General features: G+C 44.4%; 1 protein-coding gene across 2 annotated transcripts in view; it reads right to left on the bottom strand.

The window, feature by feature from the left end:
• XPO6 (exportin 6) overlaps positions 1–14488 on the bottom strand; it is a 111011-nt gene extending 96523 nt beyond the window's left edge. For both annotated transcript variants that reach the window (XM_007186336.3, XM_057528636.1), the window contains exon 1: positions 13836–14488. In XM_007186336.3, coding sequence (XP_007186398.2) covers positions 13836–13838 — 3 coding nt within the window. In that variant the 5' untranslated portion in view covers positions 13839–14488. The remainder of the gene's footprint in view (positions 1–13835) is intronic.
• Between the last annotated feature and the right edge of the window lie 4201 nt (positions 14489–18689).

The following is an 18689-nucleotide window of genomic DNA, read 5'->3' as shown; positions in this document are numbered from 1 at the left end:
AGGTTTAACGTACAATTCAAGATTTTCAAGAAATTTCAGGTTTACAGAGAGCTGCTATGACCTAAAGCCCCAGGACAAGGGCCTTCTCTTAAGCAGGTGTAGGCTCTCTCTACCATTAGAGGAATTTCAGTAGAAAATCAGGGAAACCCTAAGCATGATCAGTAAACTCTCCTATGAAGCTACTTCATATATCTTTTAACATTCTAAATTCATGCACCCAATTAACAGAACCAGCAGCAAATGATTACCAGAAAAATCACTTCACCAGGGTGAGCACTGCAACTTTCTGGCAATAGAAGTGCTTTCCTACGATTAAACCTGTTCTTACATCATGTTATGACAAATACATATGAAACCAAGTGGGAAGGAATAGACAACTTAATTACATGGATCATCAGACAAAAGGTCTGATGGTTCAGAAAACTATCAGATTACAGCCCCCTCACCAAGACAATCTTTTTATTCAAGTCCACAATACTAGTACACAAGAAATGATAGTGTTCTCTGACTAAAATTAGTGGCATGAGATTAATCAACCAAATGTGCAAGCTATTCCAAACCTAATTAAAATCAACATTCTAAAACTATTCAGCCAAATTACATTAAAAAAAAAAAAAAGTTGGCTGACCCAACAGAAAAATGTACAGAGGTCAGGAATGGTCAAGTGACATTGGAAAAAATACACATGGAAATAAAACATCAAAAGATGTTCCACTTCACTCATAACTAAAGGACTGCACATGTTATTCCTGAAGTGCCATTTTCATCTTTCACATTAAAAAGTTTTATTGGTGTCAGCCAGAAGGTGGGAAACAGGAACTATATACCACTAGTGAGAATATCAACTGATACAATCCTTTTGTAGAAAAACCACTAAATACCAGAATTTTTAAATGTACTTTTTGCCCCACAATTCCACTTCTAGAAACTTATCCTACAATCTCACAAAATGTACAAAGAGAAATTTGATGTGTTTATTGTAGTACTGATGCAGCACACACTGGAAATCTAAAATATCCATCATTAGGGAACTAGGTAAAAACATTAAGGCAGGCATACCATGTTCTAGGGCAAAATGATAAAAGAATGATCCACACTTAAAGATATCCTAATTGAGTTACTGAACTTCAGCAATACAGAGTTCTCCTAGCAATCATGCAAAAAAAGGCAAGTTCTCTCTCACTGAGGTAAAGGGAGAATGAATTAGGCTAACCAGGCTTTTCCACGCAACAACCTTCCATGGAAGAAAACAATGGAGAAATATCCACAGAATTCTAAGGAAAAGAATGTATGACCCATTAGTATTATACCCAGCCAAGTTACCATTTACGGATAAGGACGACAGACATTTTCAAAACAAATAATTCAGGGAACAGAGCAACCATGAACTCTATTGGAAAAAAAGTATATGTGTGTGTGTGTATATATATACATATATATATATATATACACACACACATACATATACACACATATACACACACACACACACACACACGTATCAGCTAATCAATGTTAAATAGATTAAAAAGTTCAAGAAAACACTGAATCCCAGATGGTGGAACAATGTTTACAAGATCTGAGGATGCACTCCAAGAATTTTTTTTTTTTTTAAGTAACTAAATCAACCAGAGCTGAAGCCTGGCCTTTTATCTTATTTTTATTTATTTACTTGGTTGCGCCGGGTCTTAGTTGCAGCAGGCGGGCTCCTTAGTTGCAGTGTGCACGTGGGATCTAGTTCCCTGACCAGGGATCGAACCCAGGCCCCCTCACTGGGAGCACGGAGTCTTATCTGCTGCGCCACAGGGAAGTCCCCCACAATCCAAGAATTTTATACCTAGCCAAGACATCCTTCAAATATAAAGGGAGAGAGACATTCTTAATTCACCAAATAAGGCACCGTTTCTTAAAACTGACAACAAGATCTAGCTAACAGGGAAATGAATCCAAAAATTCAGATATGGAAAGACCGTAGTTAAAATAACTAGTGGGGGACATTTGAATCCCTTAAAATGTAAAACTAAGACTAAATACTGAGGGAGTTATAGAGCAGACTATAAATGCTCTAAAGACACTGACAAAGTAAAATAACAAGAGTGAGGAGGGAAAAGGGGAAGGAGTACAAATTTTCTTATTTTTCCTATTATGAAGTTCATTGATACTGCCTAGAACTGAAACATGGAATATATTTATTTATTAAAAATGATGCCATCTTGTTTGTAGAGACGTGGATGGATCTAGAGACTGTCATACAGAGTGAAGTCAGAAAAACAAATATCGTATATTAACACATATATGTGGAACCTAGAAAAATGGTACAGATGAACTGGTTTGCAGGGCAGAAATAGAGACACAGATGTAGAGAACAAACGTATGGACACCAAGGGGGGAAAGTGGCGGGGGGGGGTTGGTGGTGGGATGAACTGGAAGATTGGGATTGACATATATACACTAATATGTATAAAATAGATAACTAATAAGAGCCTGATGTATAAAAAAATAAATAAAATTTTAAAATTAAATAAAATTTTAAAAAAATTTTTTAAAGTATATGATGCCGTCTTGGGACTTCCCTGGTGGTCCAGTGGTTAAGACTCCACGCTTCCAATGCTGGGGATGTGGATTCGGTCCCTGGTCGGGGAACTAAGATCCCACATGCCTGTGCGGCATGGCCAAAAAAAAATTGATGCCGTCTTCATATGGTTTTCATAATCTTTTTCCTTAACCTATGGGGATTTATCAAGAGCTAATAATTATTGTGGCAAAGATTATTTGAAATCTGACAACTTATTTTTCAGTTTCACTTGTTTATTTTTCTGCTATTAAATTCAAGTGAGGGGCTTCCCTGGTGGCGAAGTGGTTGAGAATCCGCCTACCAATCCAGGGGACATGGGTTTGATCCCTGGTCCGGGAAGATCCCACATGCGGCGGAGCAACTAAGCCCATGCATCACAACTACTGAGCCTGTGCTCTAGACCCCGCGAGCCACAACTACTGAGCCCACATGCTGCAACTACTGAAGCCCGCGCACCTAGAGCCCGTGCTCCGCAACAAGAGAAGCCACCTCAATGAGAAGCCCGCGCACCTCAACAAAGAGTAGCCTCCACTCACTGCAACTAGAGAAAGCCCGTGCGCAGCAACAAAGACCCAACACAGCCAAAAATAAATAAATAAAATAAATGTTTAAAATAAATAAATAATACAATAAAATAAATTAATAAATTCAAGTAGACGGAGAGACCTCAAGAGCACTGTGCTCAGTGAAACAAAATCAATGTCAAAAGGTTACGGCCTGCAGATTACATTTACACCACTCTCAAAATGACAGAACTGTAGAGATGAAGAACAGATTAGTGGTTGCTAGGAGAGAGGGAGGAGGGCTACAAATAGAAAGAGTATTAGGAAAAAAATACTCAGGCATGAGTTAGACCTTCAGCGGTGATGGGACAGCTCTGTACCTTGACTGTGGTGGTAGTTACATGAATCAATACATGGAATAAATTGCATAGAGCCAAACACACACATGAATGCAGGTCAAAAAATGGTGAAAACTGAATAAGGTCTGTAGTCTAGTCAACAAATGACATGTACTAATGTCAATTTCCTGGTTTTGGTATTGCACACAGCTATGTAAGGTGTTACCGTTGGGGGAATCTGGGTGAAGGGTACAACAGGAATCCTTGCACTCATTTTGCAACTTCCTGTAAGTATATAAATATTTCAAAAAGTATGTTTTTTTTTAAATGCAAAGAATAGTAAATTGATTTTTATTTTAAAACTAGCATGACCCAAAAAATCAGCATCACAACTTTTTTAATACGAGTACTTATTTTAGATATCTATCCTCCTTATCTTATAGACAAATAGAAACAAAGATATATGGATTGTTAATCATAGTTCAGGGTAGAAGGATTTAGGGGATTTCTTTTTTTGCCATGTTCTTTGTATTGATACCTTTTGATACTGCTTGATTTTTAATGAGCATACATAATTTTTATAAAAATTATCCAATTGTTAATCTAAAAAAAACCTTGATCTATCCCAGGTCTGATTATTAGCCAAGTTAAAAACTAATGACTTCCCCCCCAAACTGCATTTAACTCATAAAATAACTTTACCTTTTCAAGGAGTCTGAGATCAGAGATATTTTTCATTATAACCTTCATATAAAACAGCAGCAGACTGTTCTGATGTAAATTAACTACTGCGTATGCTAAGCCTAATGGGCTTAACTGAACTGAAATACATAAAGAAGCCAAGCAACCTTCCTCTCTGTTGCCCTGTAACGTGGTCCAGCTACCACTTTGCCCTCGAGTCACATTTTTTCTATTCTATCACATTAGAGCATATGCAGAAATATCTATTTTCTCGTTTGTTATCACTGAACTTTTACCATCTTGCCCTTTCCATTACCAGGTGTAAATTATGCAGGTTTTAAGGTTAGATGACTAAATGTACTGTTTTTCCTGGGACAATATACCCAGTTGGGCTACATTTCAAGTAACGTTTGTCATCAGCAAACTTTTACCATCTTGCCCTTTCTATTATGAAAGGTAAATTATGCAAGTTTTAAGGCTAGATGGCTAGATGTACTGTTTTTCCTGGGACAATATACTCACTTGGGTTACATCTGAAGTAAATATACCTATGTAAATGTGCATAGGCTTAAGAAGAAACCTAGTGCTACAGAAAAAACATGGGCTGTGCGTTTAGAATCTTGGGTCAGCATCCCATCTCTATCAACTTGCTATGTAACTTTAAACAAGCTACTTATATTACCCTCCCTGAGCCTCGGGGTCCTCATCTTCCTCAACTGTAAAATGGGAACAGACAGTAATACCTACCTTGCAGCGTGGCTGTAAGAGATGAAATGAGGTACTGTCTGTAGTATACATGAGGGCCCCTAAACAACGGCTAACACAAGAGTGTAATTATGAAACACTCACAGACCTTTTTTCTCCCTCTGAGCCCCAGCTTCCTTCCCTTCCCATTAGCCTCTTTCACCTCCCTCACTTCTCTCTGCCTTGTGGGTTTCCTCAGGTACATCCACAGCTCTCACTTCACCCCACCCCCACTCCCACTTGTTCCCCAGCAGCCCTCCCAGAAGCAATCAGTTTTTGGAGCCTCACAGGAAGTGTACCATCTGCACAGCATTTGTTCTAACAACTCCTCTTGCTTACCTGCTCCCCACCTCCACCTGCCCAGGGCAAAAGTGCTGCTATCTGAGCTTGCTGGCTGCATGGCTTTCGGAAAAACAAGGTGTTTACTATATTCATACTCTATTTCAAGCTTACTATACTCTCTAAATGCTGCTACTAGCATTTACTAACCTCAAGGGCATACCTTGACCTTCTTGGATTTGTTTTCATACCTCTTTTTTTGGGTGGGGGGCCGCACACCACACAGCTTGTGGGATCTTAGTTCCCCGACCAGGGATCGAACCCAGGTCCTTGGCAGCAAACGCAGCGTCTTAACCACTGGACCACCATGGAATTCCCATCACACCTGACCCTTTCAATTACCTAAATATCTGTTGAATGCTTAAGGGGCACTGGAAATGTAAAGAAGACTGAGATTCATTCTGATATAGGCTCATAAAGAGAAAGAACTAATCCCCTCCACTCCCAGGCTTGGAGGGGGAGGAAAGGAGAGGAAGCCAAGGAAAGGATGGAGGAGGTTCACATTTTGCTCTTCAAACTTCTGAGTTATTTGATACTTACTACAAGAATGTAGCCTTGTAATTCTTATATAATAAAAAACAAATAAATCAAAATAATAAAAGCAAAAAAAAAAACCTAACTATAATCAAAAATGAGAAACGTTAAACTAGTGGCTGGAAAGCCTCAAAGACGTCACGTTCATGGTAGGTAAGGTCTCAAAAAGAAGAAAAGGACATTCAAGCAGAGGAACAGCACTGAACAAAGGCAGAGACGTACGAAAGCGTACTCGGTGTTCTGGGAATGACAAGTGGCTTGCTGTGGCTAGAGAACAAGATATAATTTGAGAAGTCTTGAAATGATATTTCGAATGAATCACTTTAAGCATTTAATAAATCATCTTCTCCTTACTGAGAGGAGTAAAAGAGAAATTGTGAAAATCCAGGACCCATGTGCTTTCCAATACTCTGCTGTGATAAAAACTTGGTCTCTGACAACACTGGGGACCCTCTGCTCGAAATAATTTGGGGTCAAGTGACATGACCACATCTGAGTTCCATGAGGTAGCTCTGGCAGGAATACAGAAAAAAGATGGACTGGTGGAGGAAGAACCTGGAAGCTGTCAAGACACCACCCATGAAAGCAACAGATGACAATGGCCTGACCAAAATGGAGGGAATGGAGGGAAAGGCCGAGGTCAGGACACAAATAAGTTAGCTGCAGCATCAACAGGTCTACAAGTGGAGGACTGATGGCAAAGAGGACGCTAAAGATGACTCAGGTTTATCACTTGAGTGTCCAGTGAATAAGATCATTAAGAGAACTAGGGCATGGGGGAGGAGGCACTAACCTAAGGGGAAGATGATGGATTTGGTTTAGACACGTTTAATTTGATGTCTACAGGACACTCCGGTGGATATCCAAGGCTGGAGAGGGTGGTTGAGTTCTCATTGGTACACAGGCCATAGCTGAAGCCATAAGAAAGAAGATCGGGCTTCCCTAGTGGCACAGTGGTTAAGAATCCACCTGCCAATGCAGGGGACACGGGTTCGAGCCCTGGTCCCGGAATATCCCACATGCCGCGGAGCAGCTGGGCCCGTGAGCCACAATTACTGAGCCTGCGCTCCGCAACGAGAGAGGCCGCGATAGTGAGAGGCCCGCGCACTGCTATGAAGAGTGGCCCCCACTTGCCACAACTGGAGAAAGCCCTCACACAGAAACGAAGACCCAACACAGCCATAAATAAATAAATAAATAAAATTTTAAAAAAAAGAGAGAGAGAGAGATAAGCAAAACATTCTCTCTATAAATTTGATCTTTAAAAAAAATAAAAAAGAAAAGAAAGAAGATCAAGGGAGACTGAACCAAGAGTTATATCATGGAAGCCAAGGGAACCAAGAAAAAGTGTTTCGGGGGGGGCGGGTAAAGGAACCAGTGTTTGCCAACAGCCAAAAGATGGCATAAGGACTGAAAAGAGGCTATTTATGCATTCACTGTACTACGCCAACTTATGTAAGGAACTCGAGCATCCGTAGATTTTGGTGTACGCAGGGGCTCCTGGAACCAAGCCCCCGTGGATACCGAGGGATGACTGTATATACTGGAGTCAGCACACAGCGGTCACTGGTGATCTTGAAAAGTAGTGAAGACAAACAATCAGTCTGCAGTGGGTTGCACAACAAACCACTGGTGGAGAGGAAAAGGGAGGATGAAAAAGCAGCAGAAAGTAACAGCTACACATTCAGGAATTCCCTCCCTCTTCACCCCAGCCGGTGCAGTCACGTCTCCCTTGACTTGGACACATATGTCACCAATCCAACTACCTAAAAGTTGTCAAGATCCTTGTCCTGCCCAATGCCAATTACCTTCATCTCAACACAGCAGCATCTGCCTCCCTACCTACAGACAGAGCCAAATCCCTTATTTTATCGGCACATGGACCGTCTCCTGTCATCTCCCTGTCAGTTTCTTTACCTGTCATCTCTTCCATTCCTACCAAATCCAACCACCAATTAATTAAAATTTCCTACTATTCCCAATCACCAGTTTAGAGGCTTCCAAAATCAGCTTGAGCTCCTCCCTTTTCTTCATCCCTTGAATCTGGAATCAGTCAGTTTTAAGTGATGACTCTCTTGGTCAAGTCTTCCTCTCCACTCCTAACTCCAAATCCAAGAACAGGTCTTTATCACATCCACACAGGCATGGTGTCCTATCTGGTTTCCCACACCAATCTAACCTACACACAGTAGATGGATTAATGTTCCTTTAAGGAAAAATCAGCCAAAAAACAAAGCCAAACTCCCTTGAGTAGTACTGGAGGCCCTCCATAACCCAGCCCTTAACTGCTTTTATAAGCTTTCTCCCCAACTACTTCTTCACAAAAGTCTCCACCATTGCCAAACCAGTCTATTATAGATCCTTTCTTAACGCTACACATTTAGTTACACCCTTCTCTTCTGAAATACCCCCTCTGTGCAAGTTCTATTTACTCCCTTTTTCTAAAGGTCTTGAACACCCAAGACCTCCACAGCATTCCTAACTACAATGTAACTGTCTACTATGCCAGGAATTGTTCTAGACTCTCGGGATACATCAGTGAACAGAGCAAAGCTTTAGGGGTTAATATTTTAGCACAAAGAGATAACAAAAAATAGACTTCATAAATAACATTAACCATGTAAAAGGTTTAAAAGTGTAAATGCTACAAAAAGTAAAGCAGGATGTGAAGGACTGGGAGTTCTGAGATGGGATTACAATTTTAAACAGGGTGGTAAGCACGGGCCTCACCGGAAGATGACTCTTGAGAAGGCCTGAAGAAGGTCCCGCTGGTCACAGAGATATCTAGGGGAAAGTGCAGTCCAAGCAGAGGCAACAGCCAGGCCAAAGCCCTGAGGCAGGCACACACCTGGAGCATCTGAAGGACCGCAAGGAGGCCAGGGTAGTTGAACAGAGTGAGCCAAGGGGAGAGTAGCAGGAGATGGGTTCAGAGTGTAACCATGGGCCAGAATATGGAGGGCAGAGTAGGCCATGGAGGCGCATGTGGGCCACTGTGGCCTTCGCTCTAAGTGAGATGAGGAGCCATGGGAACAAAACAAAGACATGATCTGCCTTAGATTTTTCAAAGGATCACTGAGGCTACTGTGTTAAAACAGTCTATCATGGAACAAGGTCAGAAGCTAGGAGAACAGTTAGGAGGCAACTGCAGTAATTCAGGCAAGAGATGATGAAGGCCTAAACTAGAGAGACAGCAGTGGAGGGAACAAGAAGTGATAAAATCCTGGCTACATTTCGAGGGTAGAAAACAATCAGCCTTCCTGATACGGACCAGATGTGGGATATGAGAGAAAGAAAAGTCAAGGATGACTCCAAGTTTTTGCCACAAGCAACTAGAAGGATGGAGCTGCCCCCAACTGAGAAAGAGAAGACTGTGGGTAGCAAAGAATTAAGGGGAAAGTCGGGAGTTGGGTTTTAGACAGGTTACATTTGACATGCCTGACAAACAAGCTTGCATGTCAAGTAGGCAGCTGGATACATGAGAACTGCGGCTCAGGAGGGAGGTCTGGCCTGGGAGCTAACTAGGTCTGAGGCCTAGAGCACTCCAGCTGTTCAAAGATCAGTGCGATGAGGAAGAAATATCCAGTAAGATGGCGGAAAACCAAAAGCACATTTTAGTGTCCTGGAGGCCAGGTGAAGAAAGACTTTAACAGAAGGGGGAGTATTCAACATGTCCAATGCTACTGACAGATTGACTAAGATGAGAACTAACCCCTGCGTTCAACAGCAGCGGGGTGGGACCTTGACAAGTGAGCTTGGGAGAGAATGGAAGGTGAGGAATTAAAGACCACTCCTTCCTGGAGTTTTGTTGCAAAGAGGAACAAGGAAATGGGGCAGCAGCTGGCCAGGAAAGTAGGAATAAAGGTATTCACGATGAGAAAAAATAGCATGTTTGTGTACTGTGCGTATATATGCACATAAAGCCCTACAAAGTCCTAAGCACTCAACAACTGTTAATTCCTTCTTTCACTTCCACCCCTGACACCTTTTATTTTCCATTATCTTTATTGATTTATATCTAATCTTTGTAACTATCTGCAAACTTTCAATTAGAAGGCCCTTTTTTTCCGTGTCCAACTGTCAAACTCTTCCTAACCCTTCAAGACTCAAATATTCCTCCTGGGAAATCTTCCCTGTTCCCTGTCCTCAGGTATGCCACCTTTGTATCAATGCATTCTTCTACTATGGTCACCCTTACCACAGCCTCTCATAATTACCAGAATATATGCCCCATTTCCTCAATAAACTGACTTCTAGAGGGCAGGGACAATATTATCCCTCCTGGGGTGAAAGTGTAACAGTTGAGAGCACTGACTCTTGAGGCAGACTGCCTGGCTCTGAATGCCAGTCCCGCCACTTGGTTGCTGTGTGAGCGTGAGAAGCTGCCTAACCATTCTGGGCCTTGAATGTTCTCATCTATAAAATGGGAAATAAGAACTTCCCTGGTGGCACAGTGGTTAAGAATCCGCCTGCCAATGCAGGGGACACGGGTTCGAGCCCTGGTCTGGGAAGATCCCACATGCCGCGGAGCAACTAAGCCTGTGCACCACAACTACGGAGCCTGCGCTCTAGAGCCCGAGTGCCACAACTACTGAAGCCTGCGCGCCTAGAGCCCGTGCTCTGCAACAAGAGAAGCCACCGCAATGAGAAGCCCGCGCACCGCAAAGAAGAGTTGCCCCTGCTCGCTGCAACTAGAGAAAGCCCACGCACAACAACAAAGACCCAACACAGCCAAAGATAAAATAAATTAATTAAAAAGAAAAATGAGAAGGCGGACTTCCCTGCTGGTCCAGTGGTTAAGACTCAGCACTTCCACTGCAGGGGGCACAGGTTCAATCCCTGGTGGGGAACTAAGAGTCCACATGCCTCGTGGCATGGCCAAACATAATAAAAATATAGAGTTCAAAAATGAGAAGACTTTGTAACCAAAGCAATCTTCTAAGCAACTAAAAAAGAAAAAAAAATGCTAATTTAAGTAAGGGTTCAATTTTGCACAAAATTTCCATAATAAGCAAAGCTCATTTGATATTAAGTAACAACTTTTCAGAGAAGTAGTGGTAACCTCTAAGATGTTACATCACTTGAGAACTCATGGGAATTCAACCCAAAATGATGATTTAATCAAATGTAGTTACAGTTTAACCGTTCTAGGAATTCTGTACTGCAACTACAAATCTTTTTTAACTAGTTCTAAATTTGCAGGTCAAAATCCCTCCTCCTAGAGGGACAGTTTAAAGGAAATTCCCATGCTCCCCAGCCCTCATCACTATCTCAGAACCAAATAAAATATAGTTGGATGACATTCCCAACCAACTTCCACGTGAGGAAGCACCTGTACCTCAAGGAGCACAGGCTTTGGAGAAGAGCACCTTGGACCCAAATGCCAGCTCTACCACTTGTTAAACAGGTATCCTACACCAGGTCTGTTCATCTCCTCCTCTGGTAGTAATGGCAATAAGGTAACCAACCTAGCAGTGTTCGTGTGCTTAACTGATAACTGAGTGACTGAAAGAAAAACCAAATAAATGAAAAACAGCTAGCTTAGTGTAGATACTTAATAAATGGTAGTTCTATCATATTACACCATTTTCATCTTATTAGCGAGCTGAAGTTTTAAAAAGAAGATATTACAAAGGCCCAAACTTACCTGCCAACTCTTTAAAGGCTCTTTAAAGTAAAAATGGTAAGTCAGTAAGAAACGGAAAAAAGTTCCTGGAATAAAGAACTGTGATCCCAGGCAAAAGACCTTCCTCCGGTAAGACACAAATCAGGCAATGGCTTCCTTGCATTCAGGGACAAGGCCTGCCCCATCCACACCCCTGAACCTGGGACACCTACAGATGAACCCCCTGGTGTCAGTACTGCAAAAAGGACGTAATTTGACGTCCTATTCACTTTACATCCGCTGTGGTCACTTTACATCCGCTGTGGTTATTTATGTGCTAAAATAAGTGAGGGATAGGTTACAGAAAACTTGACTCAAAACTTACCTCAGAAAAAATTGTAAATGGTAATCATGAAGTCAACTACTACTACTTTACAATTAATTGCTCAAAGGTGGTCATTTTCATAACGCTCTCCTGACTGCCAATTAAAATGAAACCTGAATACAAGAGTGCTTGGCCAGCTTAAGTCGATAAACAATAAAATTCTGTCCAAAGGTTCTAAAGCAACGTTGTCAGCTACCCGAGGGGAGGTACGTGTCTGTCTTGTTTACCTGACATTCGCTAGAGCCTCGAATATAGTGGCTACTTAAAATTCATTAAAAGATTTGTACACCCATGTTCACAGCAGCATTACTCACAACAGCCAAAAGGTGGAAGTAATCCAAGTGTCCATCAACAGATGATCGGATAAACAAAATGTGGTCTACACACACAATGGAATATTATTCAGTCTTAAAAAGGAAGGAAATCCTGACAGATGCTATAACACGGATGAACCTCGCAGACATTTTGCTAAGTGAAATAAGCCAGTCACAAAAAGACAAAAACTGTACAATTCCATTTATATGAGGGACCTAGAGTAGTTAAATTCATAGAGACATAAAGTAGAATAGTGGTCACTAGGGGACAGGGAAGAAGGGAATGAGAGTTACTGTTTAATGGGTACAGTTTCAGTTTTACAAGATGAAAATAGTTCTGGGGATGGACGCACACAAAGTGAATGTACTTAATGCTACTAAACTATACACTTAAAAATGGTTAAAATGGTAAACATTATGTTACGTATATTTTACCACCATTTAAAAAAAATTCATTGAAAGAATCAATGAAGGATTACTGAATACTACTTTCATCATTCACTAAATATTATACCTCATACCTTTAGATTATTCATTAGAAAATCCCTGTCTCCACATTTTATAGCTGAGGAAACTGGGACGCAGGAGAGCTTAACTGATCTGCCACTATCCTACATACAGTATCTATTATACAGTGCTGCTTGGCATTAATGGTGCATTTTATCTGACTGGTTGTAAGCCCCACAAAGGCAAGGGCTACGCCTTAGGTCTTCTTTCTCCGCCCAGAACCTAACACATAACCCACAGGCCCCTTGAAACTTCTGAAAACCCCACTGGCCTGAACAAGCTATATTACAGATGTCACTGCATCCCCTTCTCTACTGAACCACTAGTGTGGAAGGTGTAAAATGGGCAACCTTAAGAACACTTCTGTAACTGGAGGTGGTCAAACACAGGCCAGGCAACCAGCCCCTGTGGGCTTACTATGTACCAAAAGCTGGGGCAGATAAAAGTTCAGACAATTTCATCTTTGAGAGAATTGAGTCTACTGCAATAGACAATTACAATAAGACAAATGCTTAAAAACAGATGTGACTGCACAAACCTAAGGGAGTACTGACAGTGCCTTTGGGTCTGGAAAATGTGGAATGTTATCTTCAGAAGTGGCTTCTGAACTAGATCTAGAAAGATGAAGAGTTCTCCAGGCACTACCAGGGAAAAAGGCCAGAGCATGTAGCAAAAAGAAAGGCAGAACGGGTGTCAAAAGAATAGGACAGTTCCTGACTTCTAGTTTCTATATCTACGTAAGTAACCTCTGAAAACCACAAACCCTCTCAGCTGCCCCCTATATAAACCTACAGCAAGACTCCCTCCAGCTCTGTGAAGTGTGTTCTATCAAATAGGAGCTCTGAAATCAGACTGCCTGGGTTCAAATCTTGCCACTGTTACTTAAGAGTGACCTTGGGCTGGGTAATTAGTTGCTCTGTGCCTCAGTGTCCCCACTTCAGAACACAGGGCTGGTGTGCTAATTAAATAACACATGTCAATCACTTTAGCACAGCGCCTGGCACATAGGAAGCCCTCAATAAATAAATGATAGCTACCATCACGATGAGCTGCTACAATGTAAGCGAGGCAAACACCAGATGCAAGGGTTGTGTCCGCTCCGCGTCCAGGTCCCTCCCAGTTCTGAGCGATCCCGAGGGGCGGGGGGGATGGGAGCTCAGAGCCCGGCTGCAAACCCTGCACGCATGTGTCACTGTCGGGCTCGGCACGCGCCTCTCCCCGCCCTGGGGAGAAGCGATGGCTCAGCAGTCCCGGGCCCGCTCCCACCGCTCAGACTCGGCACCCGGGAGAGAAGGGGCTCCGACCCCACTTACCATGCTGGCCGGGGAAGAGGGCGGCTCAGGTGAGCTAGCTCTCGGGCTTCGGACACGTCTCGCTCGCACAGTTCAGGTCATGGTCCCGGCAGGCTCGGGAAGTCCCCCACCCATGCAAAGACAACCGCCTCCCCACCCGGGCCACGCGGGGACCCTCTATAAAGAGCGCGGCCCCCCGGCCCGCCTCATCGGGGACCCCCGGAACAATTCATCCAGACCCACCCACCCCTCCGCAAGGAAACTGAAAAAGCAGGAAATGGGGCTCGGAGGCCGGCGAGGAGAGCAGCGGCTCGGGGCCCCCCGCCCGGGCCCGACCCCCAGTGGGAGGCTCCGGGCCCAGGCAGGGGCTCCCCGGCCCCCGCGTTCAGAAGCGGCGGTGGGCCCGACCCCGAGGCTGAAGGGGCGGAGGCTGAAGGGGCCTCGGCGGCGCAGCCCGAGCGGGCGGCTCAAGGGAAAGGCCCGAGGGCCCGAGCTATCCTTGCCGCCCTAGCCCACACGGCCGCCGCCGCCGCCCCCCGGAGCATCCCTGCGCACGCCCGCTCCAGAGCTGCCCGCTCGCGCCGCGCAACCGCCCCCAACCAACAGCTCCAACGCGCCGGAAGTGGCGAGTGCCCGGCGCGGCCCCACGGCGCGGCCGCCGGGCTGCGGCGCTGGAACCGGACCAATCCGGAATCGAGCGGGCGGAGGCCGGGGGGGGGGGGGGGGCGGCGCGGGGCGGGGCCGCACCTGACGGCTCCCTCTGGCCCCGCCCCCATTCGGCCCCGCCCCGCGCCCGGCGCCCTCCGCCAGTCCACGCGGGCCGGCGGCCATGTTGGTAAAGGGTACCGGACCTGCCACCTTGGTAAAGTGGCGATTTCTCTTTCGTTTCCTGCGCTCATTCATTCCTCATATCTTCATGGAGCGCCTTCTGCGTGCCCAGCACCCGGCTAGAAGTCGGCGGCACGCAGCCTCTGCCCTTGTGGAACTTATATCCATTCAGCCCACACATTTTAGCCCTGCCGTGGACCTGGCGCCGCTGTGGGTGCTAGGACTAGTGTAGTAAACAAGACTACTGTAGTCTTTGCCCTCAAAGAGGCAGATAAGCAGCAAGTAGAGAGCAAGTGAATAAATTAATTGTAAGAAACGAGAAGTGCTGTGAGTGAAATGAACGCAACAAACACGCAGGGTCCCGAGATAGAAAATGGAAGGGAGGGATGGAAATGTAAACTGAGGCCTGAAGGATGAAGTCAGTAGCGGGAAGCGTGATCAAAGTCGAAGGAACAGCAACTGCAGAGGATCTCAGAGGGCAAAGGTGTGTTGGGTTCCTGTTCCTTTCCTCCAGCCACTTTACTTGTGAAAGTGCTGAGTTTAAGAAACATAAGCGAGAAACAACCCCAGGCAGCAGAGGTGCTGCTACTGTGCATAGGCTGGATAGCAAATCTGTATAGTGGCTTTCAAACTCCAGCATGAACCAGAATCACCTGGAGGACCTGTTGAAACACTGATTGCCGTTCCCCACTCCTAGAGCTTCTAATCAGTAGAAGCTCATGATTTGCATTTCTAACAAGTTCCCAGGTGATGCTTATGCTGCAGGATCACCCTTGGAGAACTGCTGATATAACTCACGGCTACAGAAACCAACCGCTTTCGTTTATTCTTTCATCAAATATTGTTGCCCACTAAGTGACAACCACTGTTCCAAGGATTCAGTGCTGAGCAAAACAGACACACTTGGGCCCTTATGGAATAGAGAAACAAATTATTTTAAAAGTATTACAAAATAAGTCGGGCTTCCCTGGTGGCGCAGTGGTTAAGAATCCGCCTGCCAGTGCAGGGGACAAGGGTTCAAGCCCTGGTCCGGGAAGTTCCCACATGCCGCGGAGCAACGAAGCCCCTGCGCCACAACTACTGAGCCTGCACTCTACAGCCCGCGAGCCACAACTACGGAAGCCCATGTGCCTAGAGCACGTGCTCCGCAACAAGAAAAGCCACCGCAATGAGAAGCCCACGCTCTCCGCAACTAGAAAAAGCACGCACGCAGCAAGGAAGACCCAACGCAGCCAAAAATAAATTAATAAAATAAATAAATTAATTAAAAAAATAATAATAAGTCTTCACTTACAATTGTGATAAGAGCATTAAAGTAAAATACAAACCACTTGAGAGTTAATAGCCAAGGGATCTAAGCTAATCTTGGAGGTTGGGATGGAGAGGCAGTCAGGAAGTGACATTTATTTAGCTGTGGCCTGGATGACATGTTGTAGTTTGCTAGGCAAAGACGGGGGACATAGAATCTCCTAGGCAGCATAAACTGCATGTACAAGAGAAGCCATCTCAGAAGATAAACAGGGACTTCCCTGGTGGCCCAGTGGTTAAGACTCCGGAGAGTGCCACAACTAAGAACGGGTGCAGCCAAAGAAATATATAATATTTTTTTAAAAAAAGATAAACAGATGAATCAGGATCGATGCCAAGTGACTTGTCCTTTCTTGGCTCAGTTTAGTGAGATGAGCAAAGGCTTTAGGATGAGACAGATTTGAAGTGGGAAACCCAGCTCTTACCGCTAGCTGAGGTATATTGAGCAGGGGACTGTAGAAGTCTTATTTTTCTCACCATGTAATTGGATGAAATAACAGAAAGTCAACTCACCCTCAATAAGAGTTATGCCTTTGGCTCGCATAACTCCCATGACTGGACAACCAGAAATAAGTCAGCATCAGGCTGGGAGTGATGGGAGACCTGGATCCATTCCTCTAGGATTTTCTTGGCTCTGCGATCCTCCATGTATCAGCCGTGTCCTCAAGATGGCTGCCAGGGCCAGCCAGGGCCACAAAATTCCCTGTTCACATCCAGCAAGAGAGAGCACCTTTTCTCATGTCCTATCTCATGGCAGTAAGCTTTATCCTACCGGTCCTAATTGACCCAGGCCTGCCCATCCCTGAACTAGCCATGTGGAGGAAGATGGAATTGCTATAATTGACTTAAAGAATCCTCCCCTTGGGCTGATTTCAATTCCCCAGAATAAAGTGGATTTGTTGGAGTCACCACACGTCCATCATACCTCCATTGCCAGGCTAGAGTGAAGATTAAATTTAATGTACACAAAACATCTAGCACATAAGGCATGCAATAAATCACAGCTATTATTAATTTTACTCCAGGGATTTTGTCCAAGTCAGCTAAATAACATTCTGTTATTAATATTAATCTCAGGCCTGTCTATTCCAAAAAAAGATTTAAGGCTGCTATTGCTTTTTGTTGGCACTGCAGGAATGGCCCCCATCCATCTCCTCCTGCCCATTCCTATTGCTACTGCCTTGGTCTCATTCATTCAGTTATTTGTTCAACATTCAATGAGTTAGTATTAACTTTCTGCTAGATCTTTTGCAAAACCTAGGAGTTCCAAAATGAATAAGATTCAGGCAAATTGTTCACTGCCTTGTGGTGGAAACAGCCACCCAAAATTACAGTATAGTGTGAGAGGTGCTATAACAGAGGTGTGTACAAGCCTTCTAGCTATGGCAGGGGGAGTAGTTGGGAGGCTAAACAGAAATTGTAACATTTTAGTTGGGTCTTGTGGGATAAATAGAAGTTCACCTGACTGCTGCAGTGTCCCCAACTCCTCTTCCCACTCCAAGCTGTCTTGTACTGTGCCAAGACTCTTTCCACTGCAAGTGACAAAGTTGGGACTCTAGAGTTGGAATTCTAACTATCATATGGAAAAAAGGGACTATATTGTCTCTGGGAGAGATCCAAATGGTCGCATGCATTTTAGACATGGCTGGATTCTGGATCTGAAGTGATGTCATAGAACTCAGTTTTTCTCCATTTCTTGGTTCTGCTTCCTTGGTTATGGCGGTCCACATGGTGGGCTCTACATACCCAGGCTTTATCTTCTCCCAGGTTGAAGCCTGGTAGAGAAGAGAGTATACCTCTTCTACAAATGTTCCAGGAATATAATCCCATTGGCTTTCATTGGATCGCTCCTGAACCAATCACTGCAACCAGGGGGAATATGGTGCTCTGATTGGCTGGACCTTGGTCACATGCTCCATCCCAAGCTCCACAATAGCTCTTTCAATGGCCAAGATCTCTCTAAGCCCCACCACAATTCTACCAGGCTGTTAGAAGCTGGAGAATTCTCCCATTTTGCAGATGAAGAAACATGTTAGTTTCTCAAAAGACATAGGTGTTAACAGTAGCACTCAATATGGACTTAATGAAAGAAGGGAAAAAAGGGTGAGTGTCTGGCACCCTCTATAGGTGATGGGAACACACTCTCTTTAACCTGTCATTCAAGGCCTTTGACAGTCTTTGAAACTCTGTAACCAGAGTCTCTGGGTTGAGTCTTTACTCTGCCTCTTACTAGTTGTGTGGCCTTGAACAAGTCACTTAAACTCTCTGTACCTCAGTTTCCTCATCCATCAAATGGGAACAACACCAGTACCTAACTGGCTGGGTAGGTACCTGTGTCAGTCAGGTTCTATCAAGAAACTCTAATTCAGATTTGAAGAATTGACAAAGGGGTGTTTCAAAAGGGGTTTAAGGAAACCCTACAAAGGATAATGCAATACCCCAGGTCTAGTAACAGCAGGACTACTAGTACCCCTAGGCCTAAAGGGGCTAGAGGAGGAATGGTTGCCAGAATCTGGCAAGGGAGAATCATGTGAGAGCAGCTGAAGGAAGCATCCAGCCAAGGTGATCCTGCAGGGAGGAAGCCAGTGGGATAAATACACTGACCTCACTCTCTTCCCTCCCTCTCTCTCCTGCTGGGGCTCCCCATTGCATAAATCCAACTAGAAGCCGGAGACCAAGGGAGGCTGGTGATACAGTTCATAGAGTCCAACCTCCTGGGCCCAGGGTTAGGTAGAGAAG

Source organism: Balaenoptera acutorostrata, chromosome 15 (assembly GCF_949987535.1).
Source record: "Balaenoptera acutorostrata chromosome 15, mBalAcu1.1, whole genome shotgun sequence".
In the NCBI taxonomy this organism is placed as follows: domain Eukaryota; kingdom Metazoa; phylum Chordata; class Mammalia; order Artiodactyla; family Balaenopteridae; genus Balaenoptera; species Balaenoptera acutorostrata.
Note: the sequence above shows the minus strand (reverse complement) of the source record. Positions and strands in the feature narration are given on the sequence as shown.